This window comes from Ranitomeya imitator, chromosome 4 (assembly GCF_032444005.1).
Source record: "Ranitomeya imitator isolate aRanImi1 chromosome 4, aRanImi1.pri, whole genome shotgun sequence".
NCBI lineage: Eukaryota > Metazoa > Chordata > Amphibia > Anura > Dendrobatidae > Ranitomeya > Ranitomeya imitator.
The window spans coordinates 11,978,148-12,005,435 of record NC_091285.1 but is presented as its reverse complement, the minus strand read 5'-3'; the positions used below and the strand labels follow the sequence as shown (position 1 = coordinate 12,005,435).

The window sequence follows — 27,288 nt, the reverse complement described above, 5'->3', positions numbered from 1 at the left end:
CTTCTCTGTTGGAGATCGCGGTGTGCATTCAGTGTGAACGCATACCGCGATCTCCCGGGAGCGTCACTCTGTGAGGCCCAGACTGCGCAGGCGCTTGCGCCTGCGCAGTCTATAAAGGCTTCGGACAGAGTGACGCTCCCAGCGTTATATTATAGATAATACTGCCCCTATGTACAAGAGTATAACTACTATAATACTGCCCCTATGTACAACAATATAACTACTATAATACTGCCCCCTATGTACAAGAATATAACTACTATAATACTGCCCCCTATGTACAAGACTATAACTACTATAATACTGCCCCTATATACAAGAATATAACTACTATAATACTGCTCCTATGTACAGGAATATAACTACTATAATACTGCCCCCTATGTACAAGAATATAACTACTATAATACTGCCCCCTATGTACAAGACTATAACTACTATAATACTGCTCCTATGTACAAGAATATAACTACTATAATACTGCTCCCTATGTACAAGAATATAACTACTATAATACTGCTCCTATGTACAAGAATATAACTACTATAATACTGCTCCCTATAGACAAGAATATAACAACTATAATACTGCTCCTATGTACAAGAATATAACTACTATAATACTGCTCCCTATGTACAAGAATATAACTACTATAATACTGCTCCTATGTACAAGAATATAACTACTATAATACTGCTCCCTATAGACAAGAATATAACTACTATAATACTGCCCCTATATAAGAATATAACTACTATAATACTGCTCCTATGTACAAGAATATAACTACTATAATACTGCCCCTATGTACAAGAATATAACTACTATAATACTGCCCCCTATGTACAAGAATATAACTACTATAATACTGCTACTATGTACAAGAATATAACTACTATAATACTGCCCCTATGTACAAGAATATAACTACTATAATACTGCCCCCTATGTACAAGAATATAACTACTATAATACTGCTCCTATGTACAAGAATATAACTACTATAATACTGCCCCTATGTACAAGAATATAACTACTATAATACTGCTTCTATATACAAGAATATAACTACTATAATACTGCCCCTATGTACAAGAATATAACTACTATAATACTGCCCCCTATGTACAAGAATATAACTACTATAATACTGCTCCTATGTACAAGAATATAACTACTATAATACTGCTCCTATGTACAAGAATATAACTACTATAATACTGCCCCTATGTACAAGAATATAACTACTATAATACTGCTCCTATGTACAAGAATATAACTACTATAATACTGCTCCTATGTACAAGAATATAACTACTATAATACTGCTCCTATGTACAAGAATATAACTACTATAATACTGGTTGAACAATAAAACGTTTACTAATCCTTTCATGTCCTTCTGGAAACTTTGGAACATTGTAGTTTTACGACAATGAACTTTTCTAAGAAGACACTACCGGCTCCTGACATTCTCCGCGCCCCTCCCCCCGGGACCAGGACCATTAGTACACTCCATAGTTGCACCTGTTACTTTGCTGCAGCGTCTCTGAATGCGGGATAATTACTTCCGCTATAATGTGGGTTTATATGGAGGGTAAATGGCCTCCGCCGGGTTCTGCTTACTTTGCGTTGTGTCAGTCACATCCAGCCATTATATTATCAGTGTATAACACCTGCAATGTACGGATGGAGAATAATTCATAGTGGGAGGGGGGAGGCTTCCACAGAGAGGCTGAAATGGCTGATAACAGAGAGCAATCTATTATATCTATGCTCCACACAGTCGGCCTCTTTCTAGCCTCAAATGGTTAATAGGAAAGAGTAATAGACTAATATTCCGATTAATAACCATTGTTCCCTGTGAGCAGCCACGTCTAGCTGGCGACAGATTAATATAACCAATTACTCTCTGTTATCAGCCATTTCAGGCAGGGGACAAACTGACTATATCTAGGACAGACGACTACAGTCTTTCGCCACTCCGAAATTGTCTCAGCGCTGCCGCTCGGCAATATCTGCTCATCGCTCCCCGGATGCTTCATAGATTCAATATTCTGCTGGATCTCGATTGTTCTGTTCTGTGCCCAGAAGGGATCCTGGCACTCTGCCCGGGCACCCGCGCTAATAAAAAAAGAAGCACATCCACTGAATAATCCCCAAAGTGCCGGTCAGGGGAAGAAGCGAGAGCGGAACCGTAAACCGTTTCACCTAAAAACCTACCAAGCAAGTAGAGATACATATTTCTGGAATTTTATATCTGTGTAGCTTTACCATCATTTTTCTTGTTCCAATGCCATCTAGGGTCACAGCGAGTATGTGGAAGAAGGTGCGACCAAAAAAAAGAACTTTTTGAAAACTAATGTTGGACATCAGCCTGAAAACACCATCCCCACCGTCACACACGGTGGTGGCACCATCACGCTGTGAGGACGCTTTTCGTCAGCAGAGGCAGGGAAGCTGGTCAGAGTTGATGGGAGATGGCTGGAGCTAAATACAGGACAATCCTGGAGGAAAACCTGCTAGAGGCTGCAAAAGAGTTGAGATTGGGGTGTAGCTTCACCTTCCAAGAGGACAATGACCCTAAACATCCTGCCAGAGATACAATTACAGGGAAAGTGGTCCTACAAAGTAGTGACTCAGGGGGCTGAAGACAAATGCACCTCACAATTATCAGATTTATATTTTTAAAACCATGTATAATCTCCTTGACAGGTCACAAATACTTGTTACTTTGTGTTGGTATCGCATAAAATCCAAATAAATTACCATACATTTAAGTTTGTGGGTGCAACGTGGAAAAAAAAAAATGGAAATTTTCATGGGGTATGAAGACTTTTCAAGGCACTTTATATATTACATACATAACTCCTATACATAACTATGCATCTCCATGGTAACAGACTACAAACAAACTCTTTGTAGTCATATCCTGCAGTCCAATCCCTACCATCCATCACTCAATAACTAACATATTTTTTAGGTAGCAAAGTAGGATTTCAGGATCTGACTACGCAGGATTTGTTCGTAGTCTGTTACCATGGAGACACATAGAGCATGCAAGCTGCATAGACACAATGGTAGGAGGTTTCTAACCAAGAATCATTACCAGATAACAATGGCCCTGTAACGAGCAGGAGGCTGTTATAGGTGTATAATAATTTGGAAATTACACCATTATTCATTAATACTGCCATAAGGAGACATTTGGTACCCCATGTCTCATCATCAGGGCTGTGGAGTCGGTAAGCCAAACCTTTGACTCAGACGCCACCAAAATGGGCTCCAACTCCATAACCATGCCAGGGCTGTGGAGTCGGAAAGCCAAACTTCTGACTCCTCAGTTTCCATGACTCCGACTTCACTAAAATGGGCTTCGACTGACTCCGCGACACCACAGCCTTGCTCATCATGCCAAAAAAAAACCTTTAATTATGACCCATCAGGCTTGACATACAGTTAGGGCCAGAAATATTTGGACAGTGACACAAGTTTTGTTATTTTAGCTGTTTACAAAAACATGTTCAGAAATACAATTATATATATAATATGGGCTGAAAGTGCACACTCCCAGCTGCAATATGATAGTTTCCACATCCAAATCGGAGAAAGGGTTTAGGAATCATAGCTCTGTAATGCATAGCGTCCTCTTTTTCAAGGGACCAAAAGTAATTGGACAATGGACTCTAAGGGCTGCAATTAACTCTGAAGGCGTCTCCCTCGTTAACCTGTAATCAATGAAGTAGTTAAAAGGTCAGGGGTGGATTCCAGGTGTGTGGTTTTGCATTTGGAAGCTGTTGCTGTGAGCAGACAACATGCGGTCAAAGGAACTCTCAATTGAGGTGAAGCAGAACATCCTGAGGCTGAAAAAAAAGAAAAAATCCATCAGAGAGATAGCAGACATGCTTGGAGTAGCAAAATCAACAGTTGGGTACATTCTGAGAAAAAAGGAATTGACTGGTGAGCTTGGGAACTCAAAAAGGCCTGGGCGTCCACGGATGACAACAGTGGTGGATGATCGCCGCATACTTAATTTGGTGAAGAAGAACCCGTTCACAACATCAACTGAAGTCCAGAACACTCTCAGTGAAGTAGGTGTATCTGTCTCTAAGTCAACAGTAAAGAGAAGACTCCATGACAGTAAATACAAAGGGTTCACATCTAGATGCAAACCATTCATCAATACCAAAAATAGACAGGCCAGAGTTAAATTTGCAGAAAAACACCTCAAGAAGCCAGCTCAGTTCTGGAAAAGTATTCTATGGACAGATGAGACAAAGATCAACCTGTACCAGAATGATGGGGAGAAGAAAGGGAACGGCACATGATCCAAGGCACACCACATCCTCTGTAAAACATGGTGGAGGCAACGTGATGGCATGGGCATGCATGGCTTTCAATGGCACTGGGTCACTTGTGTTTATTGATGACATAAGAGCAGACAAGAGTAGCCGGATGAATTCTGAAGTGGACCGGGATATACTTTCAGCCCAGATTCAGCCAAATGCTGCAAAGTTGATTGGACGGCGCTTCATAGTACAGATGGACAATGACCCCAAGCATACAGCCAAAGCTACCCAGGAGTTCATGAGTGCCAAAAAGTGGAACATTCTGCAATGGCCAAGTCAATCTCCAGATCTAAACCCAATTGAGCATGCATTTCACTTGCTCAAATCCAGACTTAAGACGGAAAGACCCACAAACAAGCAAGACCTGAAGGCTGCGGCTGTAAAGGCCTGGCAAAGCATTACGAAGGAGGAAACCCAGCGTTTGGTGATGTCCATGGGTTCCAGACATAAGGCAGTGATTGCCTCCAAAGGATTTGCAACAAAATATTGAAAATAAAAATATTTTGTTTGGGTTATGTTTATTTGTCCAATTACTTTTGACCTCCTAAAATGTGGAGTGTTTGTAAAGAAATGTGTACAATTCCTACATTTTCTATCAGATATTTTTGTTCAACCCTTCAAATTAAATGTTACAATCTGCACTTGAATTCTGTTGTAGAGGTTTCATTTCAAATCCAATGTGGTGGCATGCAGAGCCCAACTCGCGAAAATTGTGTCACTGTCCAAATATTTCTGGCCCTAACTGTAGGTGTCATGGAATCCCTTGTGGTATTATGAATATAGTGAATGGAGTCTGGAGACCAGAGATTCCCCTTTAAACTCAGGTACTTCTCTACAAAACCTGAGATAACATTTTACAGCACAAGTAAAAAGAGCAGTACCGGAGATTTGGTGACAGCTGTCGTCTCCGCGCCTCCTGGAACTTTCATAATTTCCTAAGAAGCTCGAAAATAGCGAAGTCTGGGCATAAATTATCAGCAAACACCGAAGGAAACATATGGACGACTTCTAAATACAATCTCTACACGTTGGTAAGGAAAGACCAGGATCTCCTCCTGGAATTCATGGCTCCGTTCCCCGCAGTGGACCGAACCCTCGGAGCACAGAGAAATCAAAAACTTCTGCTCGACGTCACACTAATTCAGTCGTCCATCAGGAAAGAACCAAGAACAAGAAAAGAGAGAAGAACCTAAGATGCCGGCTGCTCTCTGTAGCACGACACAACGTGGCTGGGACTTGTCCTGCTGATAGATGGCTCCTGGGACACTTTGGAGAATTGGCCACTTTGCTGATCCATAGACATCACACAGAGATTCTGATGGTCTACACAAACCATCAGAAGGTGTCATCACGACAATGGTCTACGAGCTGGACGTCCGACTACAGGTGTCCCATGTCCTCACACCACAGCACTCAAGATGGCAATGGAGGTCTATCCTCCTTCTTGAGCTTCAGTCTTAGAGACAATGATGGTTGGAGATTGGTCTGGAGACACCATGAAGAGGCCTTCATGAGGAAAGGTCACCTTGGTCCTACTCAAAGGATTATGGTATGGGAGTGGCATAATGTATGGTTACAGGACCCATTTTGAAGTGGTAGAACCAGCAGTGCGACCATTTCTCCAGTGTCCCAAGAGTCGACTTACAACATGACAACATCCGGTCACATTATTATTATTTATTTATATAGCACCATTATTTCCATGGTGCTGTACATCAGAAAGGGGTTATATACAGGGTTATAGATATCGTTTACAGTAAACAAATTTACAATGACAGACCGGTACAGAGGGGAGAGGACCCTGTCCTTGCGGGCTTACGTTCTATGGGATAATGGGGAAGAGACAGAAGGTCGGGGGTGCGGCAGCTCGGGTGGTGGAGAGGTGGCAGCTCGGGTGGTGGTGAGGCGGCAGCTCGGGTGGTGGTGAGGCAGCAGCTCGGGTGGTGGTGAGGCAGCAGCTCGGGTGGTGGTGAGGCGGCAGCTCCGGTGGTGGTGAGACGGCAGCTCGGGTGGTGGTGAGGCGGCGGCTTGGTTATTGTAGGCTGTAGGCTTTCCTGAAGAGATGGGTTTTCAGGTTCCATCTGAAGGATCCAAGGGTGGTGGATAGTCGGACGTGTTGAGGCGTGGAATTCCAGATGGGGAATGTCCAGAAGTCTTGGAGGTGGTTGTGTGAGGAACAAATAAGTGTGGAGGAGAGTAGGAGGTCTTGGGAGGATCGAAGATTACGTGAGGGAAGATATTGGGAGATTAGTTCAGAGATATAGGGAGGGGACAGGTTGTGGATGGCTTTGTAGGCCACATGTTCCTCATACTACTGTGAGCAGCCTGCATGACCGAAATGTACTACCATGGTTGCAGCCTCTCCGGACTTGTTTCCCATTGAGCAAATCTTAGACGTCAAAGGTCGATGATTACACTGGAGCTGCCACCAGCGGATCTTGATGATTTTCCTCAAAAATAATGACAAATTACATATATTTGATACCCTAAAATAAAAAAGCCACATATGACTCCCTCCCAAATCTTGTGCTCTCTCAACACACATTGTTTCCTCTCCTCTGGCACTTAGGGCCCATCAGGTCGGACAGCGGGGGAGGGCGAAGTAGGTGGCCGCCAAAGAGGATTAGAGTTACGAATGGCGTTGGGAGGCGGGAAGCAAATTGGGCAATTGCCCAGGGACGCCACTCCCACGGGGGCCCCCATTGTTTACTGCAGAAACTACCGTACATTTATAGTAGAGAATGGAAGAAACACAAGATGACGGTCAATCTTCCTTGGTCTGGGGCTCCATGTAAGATCTCGCCTTGTGGGGCAAGGATGATTCTGAGAAAGATCAGGAATCAGCCCAGAACTACACGGGAGGACCTGGTCAATGGCCTGAAGAAAGCTGGGGCCACAGTCTCACATGTTACCGTTAGTGACACACTTTGCCGTCACACAAGGTCCCCCTGCTCACGGCAGCACATGTCCAGGCCTGTTTGAAGTTTACCAATGACCATCTGGATGATCCAGAGGAGGCATGGGAGAACGTCATGTGGTCAGATGAGACCAAAACAGAACTTTTTGGCATCAACTCCACTCGCCATGTTTGTAGGAAGAAGAAGAAGGATGAGTACAACCCCAATAACAGCATCCCAACCGTGAAGCATGGTGGGGGAAATATAATTCTTTGTGGTGCTTTTCTGCAAAGGGGAGAGGATGGGGTCATGTATTGCAAGATTTTAGCCAACAACCTCCTTCCCTTAGTAACAGCATTGAAGAAGGGTCGCAGCTGGGTCTTCCAGCATGACAACGACCCAAAACACACAGCCGGGGCAGCTAAGGAGCGGCTCTGTAAGAAGCATTTCATGGTCCTGTAGAGGCCTAGACAGTCTCCAGACCTGAACCCAATAGAAAATCTTTAGAGGAGCTGAAATTCAATGTTACCCAGCGACAGCCCCAAAACCTGAAAGATCTGGAGAAGATCTGTATGGGGGAGGGGGCCAATATCCCTGCTGTGTGCAAATCTGGTCAAGAACCACAGGAAACGTCCGACCTCTGTAACTGCAAACAAAGGTTTCTGGACCAAATATTAGATTCTGATTTCTATTGTATCAAATACTTATTTCCTGCAATAAATGCAAATTAATTATGTAACAATCCTATGACTACAATATTGTCGATCGCGCCCATTTAATGGTCAGAACTGAGTGCATATGAATACAACTGAAATCTTTGTGTGTGATGGTGCAATATGTGAGTATTTAGGGCCAAACCTTTCACTTTTGCCCAGGGTCTCATTTTGTCTAAAAACCGGCTCTGCTTGGAAAGGAAAGGCGTGAGAAGAAAGGAGGATACTTCAGGTGGGTTCTGGGATATTAAAGGGATTTTGCATTAAAAAAAAAAAAAAAAAAAAGAAAAAAAGCTGACTAATAAAGGTAGAAAGTCTTATTTGACAAATTCACAAGTTCCTCACCACCTTTCTTAAATACAACTAGGTCAAAGTGAAATTGATAAAAGCTGGAGTGGGAGCGTGTACCCAGCAGAGAAGGAGTAAACAGCAGGATAACAGTCACATCACACGTCCTCCTGCGTTATTAATCAGATCTTTCTTATTCTTACAGATTAAGGCCTCTTTCACACGTCAGTGTCTCCGGTACGTGTACTGACAGTTTTCTCACGTACCGGAGACACTGACACACGTAGACCCATTCAAATGAATGGGTCTTTGCACATGTCTCCGTCTTTTCACAGACCGTGTGTCCGTGTGCAAAACGTGGAGGCATGTCCGCTTTTCTCCGGCAGCACGTACCGCAATATGTCCCGCACACGGAGAACACTGTGCACTCTCCTCCGTGTGCACGTACCGCCCGCAGGAGAGACAGCGCTACAGTAAGCGCTGTCCCCACTGCGTGTGGTGCTGAAAGTGGCATTCATCTCTTGTCCCCTGCAGGAGAGAAGAGATGAAAAATCAAGGTTTTTTTTTGTTTGTGTTAAAAATAAAGTTTGGGGGTCACCTCCCGCCTCCCATCCCCCGTGCGCCCGCCCGCTTGCAGAGAAATACTCACCCAGCTCCTGCGATGTCTCCTCTCAGCGCCGGCAGCCTGTCTTGTGTGAGCGGTCACGTGGTACCACTCATTACAGTGATGAATATGCGCATATTCATCACTGTAATGAGCGGTACCACGTGACCGCTCACACAGGACAAGCTGCCGGCGCTGAGAACAGACATCGCAGGAGCTGGGTGAGTATTTCTCGGCAAGCAGGCGGGTGCACGGGGGATGGGAGGCGGGAGGTGACCCCCAAACTTTATTTTTAACAAAAAAAAAAAAACCTTGATTTTTCATTCCTTCTCTCCAGCGAACGCTGCTGGGGAGAAGGAATGAATGCCGGCTTCAGCACCAAAAGCAGGGGACAGCGCTTAACTGTAGCGCTGTCTCCTGCACGGTCCGTGTGGTCCTCAGTCGGCAGACGGCTGCCGCACGTGTGCCATACTGATGTGCCACGTGGGCACACGGACACGGATAACTCCGGTACCGATTTCTCCGGTACCGGAATTATCTGGACGTGTGAAACCGGCCTAAGTGTTTAACAGAGCAAAAAAGAAAAAAAATCCACCATACTGGGTTCTTGGCTGCATCAAGACTGGGAAAAGAGAAGAATTTCCTTTCGCCTTATTAATCAGATTTTTTCTCTTTTTGTTGATAGGTACCGTAAGTATAATAAACATTAGAGAAAAAAGGTTTAAAAAAAAAAAAAGCCAAAACAATTGAAAAATAAAATCTGATTAATATGGCTGTAAGATTTTTTTTTCAAATAGGTAAATGTAATAAAATATTTAAAAAAAAAAAACAAATTAAAAAAAGAGAATCTTTACAAAAAATCTGCTTAATATGGCTTTAAGATTTTTCCTATTTTTTTTAAATAGGTAAATATAATAAATATTAAAAAAAGGTTAAAAAACAAAAAGAAGAAAAAAAAATCGAATGAGAAGAAGTCACGTGTCACATAGATAAGTTTTATGCTGTGGCCCCTGGAATTCTCTTCGTTGTACCCAGGAGAGGAGATGTTTCATTCATATTCTTCTAGGTAGCCACCAGTCCCCTGAAATTCCAGTTGGAATGCTATAACACGTAGCCACACCCCTTCATCATTGTGCCCACCCCCGAGGAGATATAACACGTAGCCACACCCCTTCATCATTGTGCCCACCCCCGAGGAGAATGTCACACTCCCAGATTTGAAACCCATATTATACGTACAGTACAAAGCTTCGTCACCATACAAAAAAACAAGTTTTTGCGGTCTTAGTCCAATTCACAGACTGACAGATCAGTAATTTGTCTTGACTTGATTTCCACTCGACTCTAAGCGCTTAGATCTTGGCGCCACATTAAAGTCCAAGATGGAATTCAGGGAGAAGGATGAAACGTTTTACTGTGTCTATAATGGAGGAGAGGACTATAGGGGACAGCAGGACGAAGAAGAGGGAGCTAAAAGAGATGGCCCCCTCTCAAACAATGATCAGGAACGTTTCTCCATGTTATCACCCACCCCTTACCTAGGAAGCCCTGAGACGTGATATAGAACGTTGTATTCATCTTTTAACCCACCTCTTATCTACCGATCTCCGAGAAGAGACGCTGGAACTGTTACTCATGTTATAATCCACCCCTTACCCAGTGAGCCCTGAGAAGTGATGCAGGAACTTTTCCCCGTGTTACCATCCACCTCTTATCTAGTGAGCTCTGGGAAGTGATGCAGGAACTCTTCTTCAAGTTATCAGCCACCATTTAACTAGTGAACCCTGAGAAGTGATATAGGAACTTTTCTTCATAATTTAACCCATCTCTAACCTTGTAAGCCCGAAGAAGTAACAGAGGAACTTTTCTCCTTGCCATCACCCACCCCTTAACTAGTGATCTCTGAGAAGTGATACTGGAAATTTTACACATGTTATAACCCACCCCTTACCTAGTGAGTCCTGAGAAGTGTTGCGGGAACTTTTCTCCATGTTTTCATCCACCTCTTACCTAGTGAGCTTTGGGAAGTGATGCAGGAACTTTTCATCATGTTTTCACCCATCTCTAACCTTGTAAGCCCAGAGAAGTAATTGTGGAACTTTTCTCCTTCTTATCACTAATGAACCCTGAGAAGTGATACAAGAACTTTTCTTCATAATTTAACCCATCTCTAACGTTGTAAGCCCGAGGAAGTAACAGAGGAACTTTTCTCCTTGTTATCACCCACCCCTTAACCAGTGATCTCTGAGAAGTGATACTGGAAATGTTACACATGTTATAACCCACCCCTTACCCAGTGAGCCCTGAGAAGTGTTGCAGGAACTTTTCTCCATGTTACCATCCACCTCTTATCCACTGAGCTCTGGTAAATGATGCCGAAACTTTTCTTCAAGTTATCAGCCACCCGTTAACTAGTGCACCCTGAAAAGTGATATAGGAACTTTTCTTCATAATTTAACCCATCTCTAACCTTGTAAGCCCGAAGAAGTAACAGAGGAACTTTTCTCCTTGCTATCACACACCCTTAACTAGTGATCTCTGAGAAGTGATACTGGAAATGTTACACATGTTATAACCCACCCCTTACCTAGTGAGTCCTGAGAAGTGTTGCGGGAACATTTCTCCATGTTATCATCCACCTCTTAACTAATGAGCCCTGAGAAGTGATACAGGAACTTTTCTTCATGCTATCACTAATCCCTTATCTTGCGAACCCTGGAAAATTATGCAGGATCTTTTCTTCAGGTTATTACCTCCATTTACAACTCATGGAGGATGTGAGCATTTAAAGTCAGAGTGTCGGGGGGCTACTTTTATTTTGGGAGGCGAGAGCTACATGTGATAAAAGAACTCTTCCTCTTCCTTCCTGGTATCACCCCTCTTGCTAATCAGACAGAATATGTAATCTCTGATCAGAGCATTATTCTGTGAGTAAGAGGCAGGGAATCATTAATAGGTCTGTAAAGGAAAAGGAAGGACGTACAACAGAAGAAAGGGGAAGGGGAAGCTACTAGTCCCTGCTAATGGTATAAGGAACTTTTCTTCAAGTTATCACCCCTTTCACTAATCCGAGAATAAGTGCTCTCCATCCTTCACATTAAGGATGGTTTCTATGTTCTCCTAAAAAATTTGAGTAGTTGCCCATCTGATTAGCCCTTGTACCTTCACAGATCATACGTGGACCTGGATCTTGGGAGATTTTTGGTCTTTTCAGTTCTAGCGATGATAAAGGCATAAGTCTCATGTATAAACGAAGTATATCTTATACTGAACGTCTCCTTAAAATATACGCCTCTCACACTCCGCCTGGGTCGGATTTTTTGCCCACTATTGTGACTTATCATGGATTTTTACAAAATATTACACTTTGTAGAGTCCCATGAAGGTAGCCATAACCAAAAAGTGCTGGTCGGCATTAACTAACATTCAATCACCCGTAAAATAAAACGAATGATACAAGAGAATACTGCTGGAACTTACGGTTGTGGCACAGTAGATGTCCTTCCACACTGTGGCTTCTCTGGAGAGATCCGAGACCTCAAATAAATTGTCAAGGATAACTTCCCCGATCATGTCATGTCTGGAGAAACGGTCAAAGTCGTACACACTAAAATGTAGTTTCCTATTGCTGAGCTGCTCGTAAGCCACCGGGAACTGGAAAGTCTCATCAAACATGGGGTTAAGAGTCTTCCTGTGAACCCGGGTCTGAAACTTCTTCTTCCTGTCGGGGAGGAGATAGATCTTGACGTAGGGATCAGAGGTCCCACACAAGTCCTTAGCCGGCAGCTCCAAGGCTTTCAGGATCTTGACAATGAGCAGTTCGTTTTCGTAGTCGTACAGGAGGGCGAAGTTGAGCTTCCCGCACGTCTTGACGTCTTCCTTCTTGTTGTCTTCGGAGTCTACGGACTTTTGCTTGTACAACTCGGGCTTGATCCTGCCGATGCTGGTGGTGGTCTCGCCTCTTTGTAGGGGTTCCACGCCCATGCTGAAGTCTACGCTGGACACTTGCATTTGTCTTGGTAAATGTCTCCTGAAGGAATTGTGTCTGCGAGGAAAATAAAAGTAAAAAAATATATGTATACGATTTTAAAAAGTGGGATTTCTTTTATATCTGTCTGCTTTGTGTATAAAATTTAGAAAGAACAAGACTCCCCTCCCTTATCTTCTAGTTATTCAAGCTCACTCATCTCCTTAAATGCTCTGCTCTGCTGGAGAATGCGCCTCCTACAATGCAACGTTCAGCAAATTTCTCTCTACCCTCTACTTCTTTGTATACAGGGAGCTCCCCCTAGTGGTGGCTGCAGACAGGATCTTATCATGTATCTCTGTATACAGGGAGCTCCCCCTAGTGGTGACTGCAGACAGGATCTTATCATGTATCTCTGTATACAGGGAGCTCCCCCTAGTGGAGGCTGCAGACAGGATCTTATCATGTATCTCTGTATACAGGGAGCTCCCCCTAGTGGAGGCTGCAGACAGGATCTTATCATGTATCTCTGTATACAGGGAGCTCCCCCTAGTGGTGGCTGCAGACAGGATCTTATCATGTATCTCTGTATAAAGGGAGCTCCCCTAGTGGTGACTGCAGACAGGATCTTATCATGTATCTCTGTATACAGGGAGCTCCCCCTAGTGGTGGCTGCAGACAGGATCTTATCATGTATCTCTGTATACAGGGAGCTCCCCCTAGTGGTAGCTGCAGACAGGATCTTATCATGTATCTCTGTATACAGGGAGCTCCTCCTAGTGGTGGCTGCAGACAGGATCTTATCATGTATCTCTGTATACAGGGAGCTCCCCCTAGTGGTAGCTGCAGAGAGGCTCTTATCATGTATCTCTGTATACAGGGAGCTCCCCCTAGTGGTGGCTGCAGACAGGATCTTATCACGTATCTCTGTATACAGGGAGCTCCCCCTAGTGGTGACTGCAGACAGGATCTTATCATGTATCTCTGTATACAGGGAGCTCCCCCTAGTGGTGGCTGCAGACAGGATCTTATCATGTATCTCTGTATACAGGGAGCTCCCCCTAGTGGTGGCTGCAGACAGGATCTTATCATGTATCTCTGTATACAGGGAGCTCCCCCTAGTGGTGACTGCAGACAGGATCTTATCATGTATCTCTGTATACAGGGAGCTCCCCCTAGTGGTGGCTGCAGACAGGATCTTATCATGTATCTCTGTATACAGGGAGCTCCCCCTAGTGGTGGCTGCAGACAGGATCTTATCACGTATCTCTGTATACAGGGAGCTCCCCCTAGTGGTGGCTGCAGATAGGACCTTATCATGTATCTCTGTATACAGGGAGCTCCCCCTAGTGGTGGCTGCAGGCAGGATCTTATCATGGTTCTCTGTATACAGGGAGCTCCCCCTAGTGGTGGCTGCAGGCAGGATCTTATCATGGTTCTCTGTATACAGGGAGCTCCCCCTAGTGGTGGCTGCAGACAGGATCTTATCATGTATCTCTGTATACAGGGAGCTCCCCCTAGTGGTGGCTGCAGACAGGATCTTATCATGTATCTCTGTATACAGGGAGCTCCCCCTAGTGGTGGCTGCAGACAGGATCTTATCATGTATCTCTGTATACAGGGAGCTCCCCCTAGTGGTGACTGCAGACAGGATCTTATCATGTATCTCTGTATACAGGGAGCTCCCCCTAGTGGTGGCTGCAGACAGGATCTTATCATGTATCTCTGTATACAGGGAGCTCCCCCTAGTGGTGGCTGCAGACAGGATCTTATCACGTATCTCTGTATACAGGGAGCTCCCCCTAGTGGTGGCTGCAGATAGGACCTTATCATGTATCTCTGTATACAGGGAGCTCCCCCTAGTGGTGGCTGCAGGCAGGATCTTATCATGGTTCTCTGTATACAGGGAGCTCCCCCTAGTGGTGGCTGCAGACAGGATCTTATCATGTATCTCTGTATACAGGGAGCTCCCCCTAGTGGTGGCTGCAGACAGGATCTTATCACGTATCTCTGTATACAGGGAGCTCCCCCTAGTGGTGGCTGCAGATAGGACCTTATCATGTATCTCTGTATACAGGGAGCTCCCCCTAGTGGTGGCTGCAGGCAGGATCTTATCATGGTTCTCTGTATACAGGGAGCTCCCCCTAGTGGTGACTGCAGACAGGATCTTATCATGTATCTGTATACAGGGAGCTCCCCCTAGTGGTGGCTGCAGACAGGATCTTATCATGTATCTGTATACAGGGAGCTCCCCCTAGTGGTGGCTGCAGACAGGATCTTATCATGTATCTCTGTATACAGGGAGCTCCCCCTAGTGGTGGCTGCAGACAGGATCTTATCATGTATCTCTGTATACAGGGAGCTCCCCCTAGTGGTGACTGCAGACAGAATCTTATGTACCAGTAACTTTAGCAGAGAATGTTGGACATGGTCAGGATTCTTCTGATGTTTTTCTTGCTATCTTTCTTCATGTGATTTTTCCCTCGCCAGCTGAGGCCACCTTTGCTCGCTGATCCCATTTACCTCCAATGAACCCAGATTACAAAGACTCAGTGAACAGCCCGTCTTCTATTGTACCTGTGGGAACAGACTGCACGAATCCAGCGCCAAGGAGACGCGCCGAGACCCCTCCGTCCTACATCTACAGATCCTTCCACTTTCAATTAATTTTGCTCTTTTGTTTGTCAAATTAGCAGAAGGAAATTGCTTATGCAGAACATAAATTACCTGCCGCCATTGTTCTCCGGTGGTCCGAATGTTCCGTGTAATTACTTTTCATACGAATCTCTCGTTACCCGGCATGATTGTAGTCATGTCCTTCCCTCTCCAGACAGAACAATGGCGCCAAGTTTATCTTTTGTCTATGGGTGTTATTTAGCCCGATCTATTGATTTGTGTTTACTCGAGTATTTTGCCATTTTGTGTAGCCGGAATCTTGACCCAATTAAGCCTTAAAGGGTTTGTCCTCGATCCACAGTTCGACGGGGGGGTCCCACCGCCGGGACTCTTACCAATCCCAAAAATGTGAAATGGAACAGTCCTCCACTATCTCCAGCAGTCCTTGACCCCACTAATATAACTTTTACCCCACCATATGGAACATCAGTGGGTCATGAGCTCACTTAAAGGACAGTTCTACATATAACGGAGTTAAAAATGCGCCCGAAACAGGCCCGCCCACGCTGAAACCGGTTTTTACGTACCGGTAATAGGATTTTACAGAGTCCACGACAGCACCCACAACGAGAGAGGGGATCCGCCCACCTTCCGGACAGGAACCTACAGGTTAAAAAGGGGCGGTCCCCCTCGCCCTCCAGTTTGTGTTCCAGAGTACAAGGGTTACCGCCAATGAATCAGTATATGACAATATCATATTAAACAATACTAAATACCACCACCTCTATAGAGTGAACTCTACGGCACACCTTCCAACAGAGTGCAGGAATAAGAAACTAAATACGGGGGGGGAATGTATGGGTGCTGTCGTGGACTCTGTAAAATCCTATTACCGGTACGTAAAAACCGGTTTTCCTATCGCCACGACAGCACCCACAACGAGAGACTTTCAAAGACTATTTAACTGGGAGGGACCACAGCACTAAGTACTGAACGGCCAAACTGTAAGCTGGAATTAGCGGATAGATCAAGGCGATAGTGCTTATAAAAGGTGGAAGGTGATGACCAAGTTGCCGCCTTACATATCATTTCAATGGGGACATCCGCCTTCTCCGCCCAGGATGATGCCATGGCCCGAGTGGAGTGCGCCCTGATGCCTTCTGGTGGTGTTACTCCCTTGGCAGAATAGGCAAGACATATCGCTTCTCTAATCCATCTAGCGATAGAGTTCTTCGTGACACCAGAACCCTTTTTCCGATTCTGGAAAGAAACAAACAGAGCCCTACTCTGTCTCCAGCTTTGTGTCCTGTCCAGGTATTCTAATATCGCCCTCTTTACATCTAGGGTATGATATTTTTTCTCCTCTTCTGAACCTGGATCTTCATAGAAGGATGGTAAATAAATCTCCTGACTTCTATGAAATTTAGTTGCTACTTTTGGTAAATATGCGGGATCAGGCTTTAAGACAATCTTATCCTGGAGAATTATTAGATAGGGAGGATCTACTGATAACGCATGTATATCACTGACCCTCCTGGCAGATGTTAATGCTAAAGGTACCTTCACACATAACGATATTGTTAACGATATCGTTGCTATTTGTGACGTAGCAACGATATCGTTAATGAAATCGTTATGTGTGACAGCGACCAACGATCAGGCCCCTGCTGGGAGATCGTTGGTCGCTGAATAAAGTCCAGAACTTTATTTGGTCGCTGGACTCCCTGGAGACATCGCTGGATCGGCGTGTGTGACACCGATCCAGCGATGTCTTCACTGGTAACCAGGGTAAACATCGGGTAACTAAGCGCAGGGCCGCGCTTAGTAACCCGATGTTTACCCTGGTTACCATGCTAAAAGTAAAAAAAAACAAACACTAGATACTTACCTACAGCCGTCTGTCCTCCAGCGCTGCGCTCTGCACTCCTCCTGTACTGGCTGTGAGCCGGAAAGCAGAGCGGTGACGTCACCGCTCTGCTTTCCGGCTCCCAGACAGTACAGGAGGAGAGCAGAGAAGCAGAGCGCAGCGCTGGAGGACAGACGGCTGTAGGTAAGTATGTACTGTTTGTTTTTTTTTACTTTTAGCATGGTAACCAGGGTAAACATCGGGTTACTAAGCGCGGCCCTGCGCTTAGTTACCCGATGTTTACCCTGGTTACCGGCATCGTTGGTCGCTGGAGAGCGGTCTGTGTGACAGCTCTCCAGCGACCAAACAGCGACGCTGCAGCGATTCGGATCGTTGTCGGTATCGCTGCAGCGTCGCTAAATGTGAAGGGGCCTTAAGAGAAGAGCTGTTTTTAAGGTTAAATTTTTTATTGAAATAGAGTCTAATGGCTCGAACGGAGGTTCAGTCAACGCCTCAAGCACCAAATTTAAATCCCAAGGGGGTATTCTTACAATATGGATTGGGTTAGAACGCTGACATGCCTTAATAAATCTAGCAACCCATCTATTACCAGCTACATCACTGTTATATAGAGCTCCCAAGGCTGAAACATGAACTCTCAGAGTGTTGACCGCTAAGCCCAATTCCCAGCCTTTCTGAAGGAATTCTAAAATAGCTGAAATCGGAGCCTTATCTCCTAATGGTTGCTGATGAAACAAAAGGAATTTTTTCCACATTTTTGAGTAGATCTTTGTAGTGACCTCCTTTCTACTTTTCAATAAAGTAGCTATTAAAGCGTTAGAGAACCCCCTCTCCCTCAGAAGCTCCCTCTCAAATTCCAGGCCGTTAAGTGAAGAGTCTCCAAATTTGGATGATGAAATGGACCCTGAGAGAGGAGTTCCGGAACCACTGGCAACACCCAGGGATCGGTCACAGACATTGTCATGAGGAGAGAGAACCAAGGCCTCCTGGGCCAGAAGGGGGCGATTAAGATCACTCCGGCTCTTTCCTCCCTGATCTTCCTGAGAACTATCGGAATTAGACACATTGGGGGAAAGGCATATGCCAGCTGGAAGTCCCAACGGACACGAAGGGAATCCACTATAAATGGTTGGTCTGTTATATTTAAGGATGCGAACTTCCTGACCTTCCTGTTCCTCCTCGTAGCAAACAGATCTATTGTCGGCAACCCCCACAGATTGACTATCTTATCGAATATCTGTTGGTTTAGGGACCACTCTCCCTGACGAAGGGAATGGCGACTGAGGTAGTCCGCCTCTATATTGAGTTCCCCTCTTATATGTACTGCCGACAGGGATTGTAAGTGTTTCTCGGCCAGGGACAATATCTGTGCTGTAGTGGTCATCAGGGATCGAGACCTTGTCCCCCCCTGATGATTGATGTAGGCTACCACAGTCATATTGTCTGTTTGTATCTGTACATGCATATTCCTCAGGGATGGTAGTAAGGAAAGAAGAGCCTGATAGACTGCAGTAAGCTCTCTTAGATTTGAGGAATTCTGGGACTCCTGAATCGACCATCGCCCTTGGGTTAGAATGTCTCCCATATGGGCTCCCCAACCGAACGGGCTGGCATCTGTTGTAACTGTATTGTTCGGAGTGATGGTCCAGAGAACTCCTTTTGACAAATGTGCTGGATTGAGCCACCATCTCAGATCGTGAAGAGTGGCGGGTGATAATTTGAACTTTCTGCTCAGAGCACCGTGAAGATCTTTTTCTGCTCGAAGAACTTCGTACTGAAGTATTCGGGTATGAGCCTGAGCCCATCTTACCGCCGATATACACGCAGTCAAAGATCCTAGTAGAGACATTGCGTCTCTTAAACTTAAGTTTGGAGCTTTTCTTACGGCCGTGATCCTTTGAATGATCTTCCGCTTCTTGTCTTCTGGTAGGAAGGATGACTGATCTTCTGAGTCTAGAAGAACTCCTAGGAACATTTGACGTCTTGTGGGTTCCAGTTTTGACTTTTCCCAGTTGATTATCCATCCGAGATCCTGTAGGGATGATATTATGGCATTTACCCTAGACGTACACTGGTCAATTGAATTTCCTACTATCAAAAAATCGTCTAGATAGGGCACCACAAGGGTTTCTCTTTCCCTAATATGGGCCATTACTTCAGAAACAACCTTAGTAAAAACTCTAGGTGCCATGGACAGGCCAAAGGGCATTGCCAAAAATTGAAAATGTTTAATCTGATGGTTTACCCATACTGCCATCCTGAGGAATTGCTGGTGATTTCTGTGAACTGGAAGATGGTAGTACGCATCTTTTAGATCCAAGACCGACATGTAGCACCTAGGAAACAAAAGCTTAGTTGTTGACTTAATGGATTCCATCTTAAAAGCGTGGTACTGAAGATATCTATTCAATTTACGTAAATTTATGATAGTCCTAAAGGACCCATCAGGTTTAGAGATTAAGAATAGCGGAGAATAAAAGCCTGTCTTCTCCTGATGTTTTGGGACTTCTTCAATAACTCGCTTTGTAAGCAATTGTTGAATCTCTAATTCTAAGGCCTGTTGTTGGGCCGGAGTGTCCAGTGATGTTATCACAAAATGATCTGGGGGAGTTCTCAAAAATTCTAATTTTAATCCGGACTCAACCACCCCCATTATCCAGGCACTAGAAGTAATCTTTTTCCATCTATCTGAGAAGAACTTTAGTCTTCCCCCTACTGGTAGATCTGTTCTATCTGTAGTTACGTCTACGTCTTGAGAAAGATGAAGGGTTCTTATAGTATCCACCTTTCTTCTTATGATCTGATGTTTCCGAATCGCGATTATACCCCTGCTGGTCTGGCTGGAATCTCCTGAAGGGCATGCGTCTTCGGAAGGCGTTCCTAAAAGTGGGATTAAACGTTTTAGGAAATCCCTTCTTCCTATCTTCTGCCTTTGCAAGGATGTCATCCAGCACCGGGCCGAATAGGTACTCACCCCTACATGGAATGGAACAAAGTTTGGCCTTAGCCTGGGCGTCCCCCTTCCATGTCTTTAGCCATAGAGCCCGTCTGGCTGCATTCGAAAGACCTGCCGATCTTGCAGCCAATTTCAGAGAATCAATTGAGGCATCCGCTAGATAAGCTGCTCCTTCTCTGACCTGAGACAGGGAATTCAGCAACTTGTCCCTGGGTACCTTCGCTTTAAGCTGCTCCTCCAGCTGAGTCACCCAGACCATGATTGATCTGGCCGTACAGGTGCCTGCAATAGCCGGCTTAAAGGCTCCAGATGATGACTCCCATAGTTTTTTTAAGGAGCATGTCAGCCTTTCTGTCTGAAGGATCCTTGAGGAGCCCTACATCTTCTAACGGAAGTGAGGCTGTATTTGAAGTAGAGGCTACTGCCGCATCTATTTTAGGAACCTTCATCCACTGTGACAAAGTGTCATCTTCAAAGGGGTACCTTCTTTTTGCCGCTGAAGGTAAGAACCCTTTATCCAGCTTGTCCCACTCCCGTCTGACCAGATCTTTAACTGAATCCACCACTGGGAAAGCTTTCCGACTTCTCTGGCTCAGCCCTGCGAACATGATCTCCTGGGTTGTTTTTGGTTCTTTACTCTCTGCAACCCCCATAGTTGCACGGACTGCCTTAATTAAGGTTTCCATACCGTCCGTGGAAAAGCAAGGTCTTCCCTCCTCATCTGAAGAGGATGCCGAAGAACTTTCCGAACACTCGCCTTCTTGTACTGAAGGGCTGGAATCGGACACCAACTCCACACTGCTTTTTTCATGCCGTCTGGTTTTAAGGGATGATTTTATTTCTTCCCTAATTACTTCCCTCAGATCCGATACCCGGAGAGGGGCCTCTTCTTCTAACATACGACATATGCATAATTGGCATAACTTTTTAACATAGGTGTCAGGTAGAGGCTCTGTGCATACAGCACACTGCTTATGCTTGGATTTGGAGACCTTTTTCCCTTATAATAAAGCATAGTGTAGAAAAACGGCTGTATCAGGCAACGGTTTACATATTACACTCACCACTGCTGAAAAAATGTAGAGTACCGGTTTTTGAGGGGGTGAGGCGCGACGTGACGCTGGTTTGCCAGGATCCTGCTGCCGCTATGAGACCTGTGCTCTCCTGCCTGTCGGTGTTCGGCGTCTCCTGCCGAAGACATGTTGCCGCACACACATCTCACCTGAGCGCTGCTCCTTTTCAAAAGTCCCGCGCTCCTCCTCCCGGTCTCCTCCGGAAGTCGATCGATCACTTCCGGGTCATAAGCGCCGACCTGCTCCCGCAGCGTCGCGCGCGTGTGGACGACCCAGGGCGGCGTGCCTTCCCCTGGGAACGCCACTTCGGCATTCAGCCGCTCCTTGCCAGACGAGGGGGGAAGCTGGACACAGGACTTCCCCCGACGCTGCTTCCGGGCCCCCGACTCTGCCGTTCTCACCCGGACACCGCACAGAGGCTTGGCGGACCCGGGTAGGTGAAACGACCTGTAGGCTCCCGCCGTCCGGACAGGAACCCAAACTGGAGGGCGAGGGGGACCGCCCCTTTTTAACCTGTAGGTTCCTGTCCGGAAGGTGGGCGGATCCCCTCTCTCGTTGTGGGTGCTGTCGTGGCGATAGGAAAAAAGGGAATCACGGGCCTTAGTCAGGAAATCATCAATTAAGGGATCATTCAGGAGGGGTTTCTTTCCTTTACTGCCATCCATACATCTCGTACACCAAATATATAGGCTATAGTGGTGCGGCAGATCCTCGGGGGCGGGGCTATGCTGTTGCTCAGGGGTGGGATTATGTTCTTCAGAGTTTTATATAAATAGGAAAGTCCAAACTTTTCTCATAACAAAGGGAAAAAAAGGAGGAAGATACAACCTGGTCTCTCACACTGTACCTTACCCATTAATTCATTAAAGGGATCATGGATTAAGGGTATACGGCCACCATGCAAGAGGGTCACCTCTTCGGGACCTCAGGAGTGGAGTTCATTTCAATGGTCACCATGCAACCCTACATTTCCTCTGTTCTCATTTTCAACCAACTTTATTTATAGCGCCCTGGACATTTGCGCTCCCGATCAACAATCTATTTAGTAGGTTCAATAGATTTTTTTTTTCATTTTTGCTTTATTGGAGGCCTCTAAATGGTTGTCTGCACTCTCAGTGGAGGTCTAACAGACCCCATTATACTCGATCGATCTGTCACAAGAACTGAGCCTTACATTATTTGATAAAATAGGCCCTAAGGCCTATTCAGCCTTTTTTACAGGAACCTAGGGGGCAGGGCTTGGGGAAAAAAAGGTGGAGCTTAGTTTACTTTTCCTCTAATCAGCAGCCTTGCCTTTAGATTCCGCCCTAAAATTTGAATACTCTAAGAAGGAAACAAAATGGAGGCCTCCTGAGAAACATAAAAGGCTACGGTTCTTACTAATTTAACAAAACAACGCATATAGCCCGCCCTGTGCACCTTTTTGATCAACCTGGTGCAATTTGCAATGTGAAAATGTCACCACCGTGATACCCTCTATGACCGTGTCAAACGCCGACATTGCGGTGGACGAAGGTTTCGATCCTTCTGGCTTCTCAGTGACAACTCTGAACTGCGAGAGCAGTCGGGCAGTGCAGTCGTGAGGACAGCGCTGCCCAAATATATAAGGTGGAAAAATATAAAAATAAATGAATAAAGAAAGAAAATTGGTCAATTTGGTCCCTTACCGCGAGGATGACGCGGGCTCAGTGATTTGGCGCTGTATCCGCGCATGCTTCATTAAATGTTCCTTCAGTGCGTTCTGCACCTCGGCCGGGATGTCGGGTGAAGTGTGGCTGATCTTCATGGCGGCTTCCTGCAGTCTCACCGAATGCCTCCCGTTCTGTTTGATTTCCTTCTTCTCGTTGGTTTCCATCACTTCAGGGGGGGCGCTGGGGACACATTGTGGGACGCCGCTGGTTGCAGATAGGACGGGTTTACTTCTCCAACACGGCCAGCAAAGCTTCCAGAAAACGAAGAGCGAGACCACCAAAAGCGCCAAACCACAGAAGCTGACCACGACAGCGAGGAGGCTGACCGATACATCTGGGGGGGGGGGGGGGGGTGAAATAAGAAAATCAGTATCCATATCATATAATACTGCCCCCTATGTACAAGAATATAACTACTATAATACTGCTCCTATGTACAAGAATATAACTACTATAATACTGCTCCTATGTACAAGAATATAACTACTATAATACTGCCCCCTATGTACTAGAATATAACTACTATAATACTGCCCCTATTTACAAGAATATAACTACTATAATACTGCTCCTATGTACAAGAATATAACTACTATAATACTGCCCCCTATGTACAAGAATATAACTACTATAATACTGCTCCTATGTACAAGAATATAACTACTATAATACTGCTCCTATGTACAAGAATATAACTACTATAATACTGTCCCTATGTACAAGAATATAACTACTATAATACTGATCCTATGTACAAGAATATAACTACTATAATACTGCCCCTATGTACAAGAATATAACTGCTATAATACTGCCGCTATGTACAAGAATATAACTACTATAATACTGTCCTTATGTACAAGAATATAACTACTATAATACTGCTCCCTATATACAAGAATATAACTACTATAATACTGCCCCTATGTACAAGAATAGAACTACTATAATACTGCTCCCTATATACAAGAATATAACTACTATAATACTGCCCTCTATGTACAAGAATATAACTACTATAATACTGCCCCTATGTACAAGAATATAACTACTATAATACTGCCCCTATGTACAGGAATACAACTACTATAATACTGCTCCTATGTACAAGTATATAACTACTATAATACTGCCCCTATGTACAAGAATATAACTACTATAATACTGCCCCTATGTACAAGAATATAACTACGATAATACTGCTCCTATGTACAAGAATATAACTACTATAATACTGCCCCTATGTACAAGAATAGAACTACTATAATACTGCTCCCTATATACAAGAATATAACTACTATAATACTGCCCTCTATGTACAAGAATATAACTACTATAACTATGTACAAGAATATAACTACTATAATACTGCTCCTATGTACAAGTATATAACTACTATAATACTGCCCCTATGTACAAGAATATAACTACTATAATACTGCCCCTATGTACAAGAATATAACTACGATAATACTGCTCCTATGTACAAGAATATAACTACTATAGTACTGCCCCTATGTACAAGAATAGAACTACTATAATACTGCTCCCTATATAGAAGAATATAACTACTATAATACTGCCCTCTATGTACAAGAATATAACTACTATAATACTGCTCCTATGTACAAGAATAGAACTACTATAATACTGCTCCCTATATACAAGAATATAACTACTATAATACTGCCCTCTATGTACAAGAATATAACTACTATAATACTGCCCCATGTACAAAAATATAACTACTATAATACTGCCCCTATGTACAGGAATACAACTACTATAATACTGCTCCTATGTACAAGTATATAACTACTATAATACTGCCCCTATGTACAAGAATATAACTACTGTAATACTGCCCCTATGTACAAGAATACAACTACTATAATACTGCCCCCTATGTACAGGAATACAACTACTATAATACTGCTCCTATGTACAAGTATATAACTACTATAATACTGCCCCTATGTACAAGTATATAACTACTATAATACTGCTTCTATGTACAAGAATATAACTACTATAATACTGCTCCTATGTACAAGAATATAACTACTATAATACTGCCCCTATGTACAAGAATATAACTACTATAATACTGCCCCTATGTACAAGAATATAACTACTATAATTCTGCCCCCTGTGTACAAGAATATAACTACTATAATACTGCCCCTATGTACAAGAATACAACTACTATAATACTGCCCCTATGTACAAGAATATAACTACTATAATACTGCCCCCTATGTACAAGAATATAACTACTATAATACTGCCCCTATGTACAAGAATATAGCTACTATAATACTGCCCCCTATGTACAAGAATATAACTACTATAATACTGCCCCTATGTACAAGAATATAACTACTATAATACTGCTCCTATGTACAAGAATATAACTACTATAATACTGCCCCCTATGTACAAGAATATAACTACTATAATACTGCTCCTATGTACAACAATATAACTACTATAATACTGCTCCTATATACAAGAATATAACTACTATAATACTGCTCCTATGTACAAGAATATAACTACTATAATACTGCTCCTATGTTCAAGAATATAACTACTATAATACTGCTCTTATGTACAAGAATATAACTACTATAATACTGCCTCCTATGCACAAGAATATAACTACTATAATACTGCCCCTATGTATAAAAATATAACTACTATAATACTGTTCCTATGTACAAGAATATAACTACTATAATACTGCTCCTATGTACAAGAATATAACTACTATAATACTGCTCCTATGTTCAAGAATAAAACTACTATAATACTGCTCCTATGTACAAGAATATAACTACTATAATACTGCCTCCTATGTACAAGAATATAACTACTATAATACTGCCCCTATGTACAATAATATATCTACTATAATACTGCCCCTATGTACAATAATATAACTACTATAATACTGCTCCTATGTACAAGAATATAACTACTATAATACTGCCCCTATGTACAAGAATATAACTACTATAATACTGCTCCTATGTACAAGAATATAACTACTATAATACTGCTCCTATGTACAAGAATATAACTACTATAATACTGCCTCCTATGTACAAGAATATAACTACTATAATACTGCCCCTATGTACAAAAATATAACTACTATAATACTGCTCCTATGTACAAGAATAGAACTACTATAATACTGCTCCTATGTACAAGAATATAACTACTATAATACTGCTCCTATGTTCAAGAATATAACTACTATAATACTGCTCCTATGTACAAGAATATAACTACTATAATACTGCCTCCTATGTACAAGAATATAACTACTATAATACTGCCCCTATGTACAATAATATATCTACTATAATACTGCCCCTATGTACAATAATATAACTACTATAATACTGCTCCTATGTACAAGAATATAACTACTATAATACTGCCCCTATGTACAAGAATATAACTACTATAATACTGCCCCTATGTACAATAATATAACTACTATAATACTGCTCCTATGTACAAGAATATAACTACTATAATACTGCTCCTATGTACAAGAATATAACTACTATAATACTGCTCCTATGTACAAGAATATAACTACTATAATACTGCCCCCTATGTAGAAGAATATAACTACTATAATACTGCCCCTATGTACAATAATATAACTACTATAATACTGCTCCCTATGTACAAGAATATAACTACTATAATACTGCTCCTATGTACAAGAATATAACTACTATAATACTGCCCCTATGTACAAGAATATAACTACTATAATACTGCTCCTATGTACAAGAATATAACTACTATAATACTGCCTCCTATGTACAAGAATATAACTACTATAATACTGCCGCTATGTACAAGAATATAACTACTATAATACTGCCCCCTATGTACAAGAATATAACTACTATAATACTGCCCCCTATGTACAGGAATACAACTACTATAATATTGCTCCTATGTACAAGAATATAACTACTATAATACTGCCCCTATGTACAAGAATATAACTACTATAATATTGCTCCTATGTACAAGAATATAACTACTATAATACAGCCCCTATGTACAAGAATATAACTACTATAATATTGCTCCTATGTACAAGAATATAACTACTATATACTGCCCCCTATGTACAAGAATATAACTACTATATTACTGCCCCTATGTACAATAATATATCTACTATAATACTGCCCATATGTACAATAATATAACTACTATAATACTGCTCCTATGT

At 43.3% G+C, this 27,288-nt stretch overlaps 1 protein-coding gene across 1 annotated transcript in view; it reads right to left on the bottom strand.

Moving 5' to 3' along the window:
• The window catches only part of SYT10 (synaptotagmin 10), a 73,607-nt gene that overhangs the window by 20,886 nt on the left and 25,433 nt on the right, over window positions 1-27,288 (bottom strand). The window contains exons 2-3 of the mRNA XM_069763042.1: window positions 22,998-23,355; window positions 12,332-12,896 (exon numbers count right to left, since the gene is read on the bottom strand). Coding sequence (XP_069619143.1) covers window positions 12,332-12,896; window positions 22,998-23,355 — 923 coding nt within the window. The remainder of the gene's footprint in view (window positions 1-12,331; window positions 12,897-22,997; window positions 23,356-27,288) is intronic.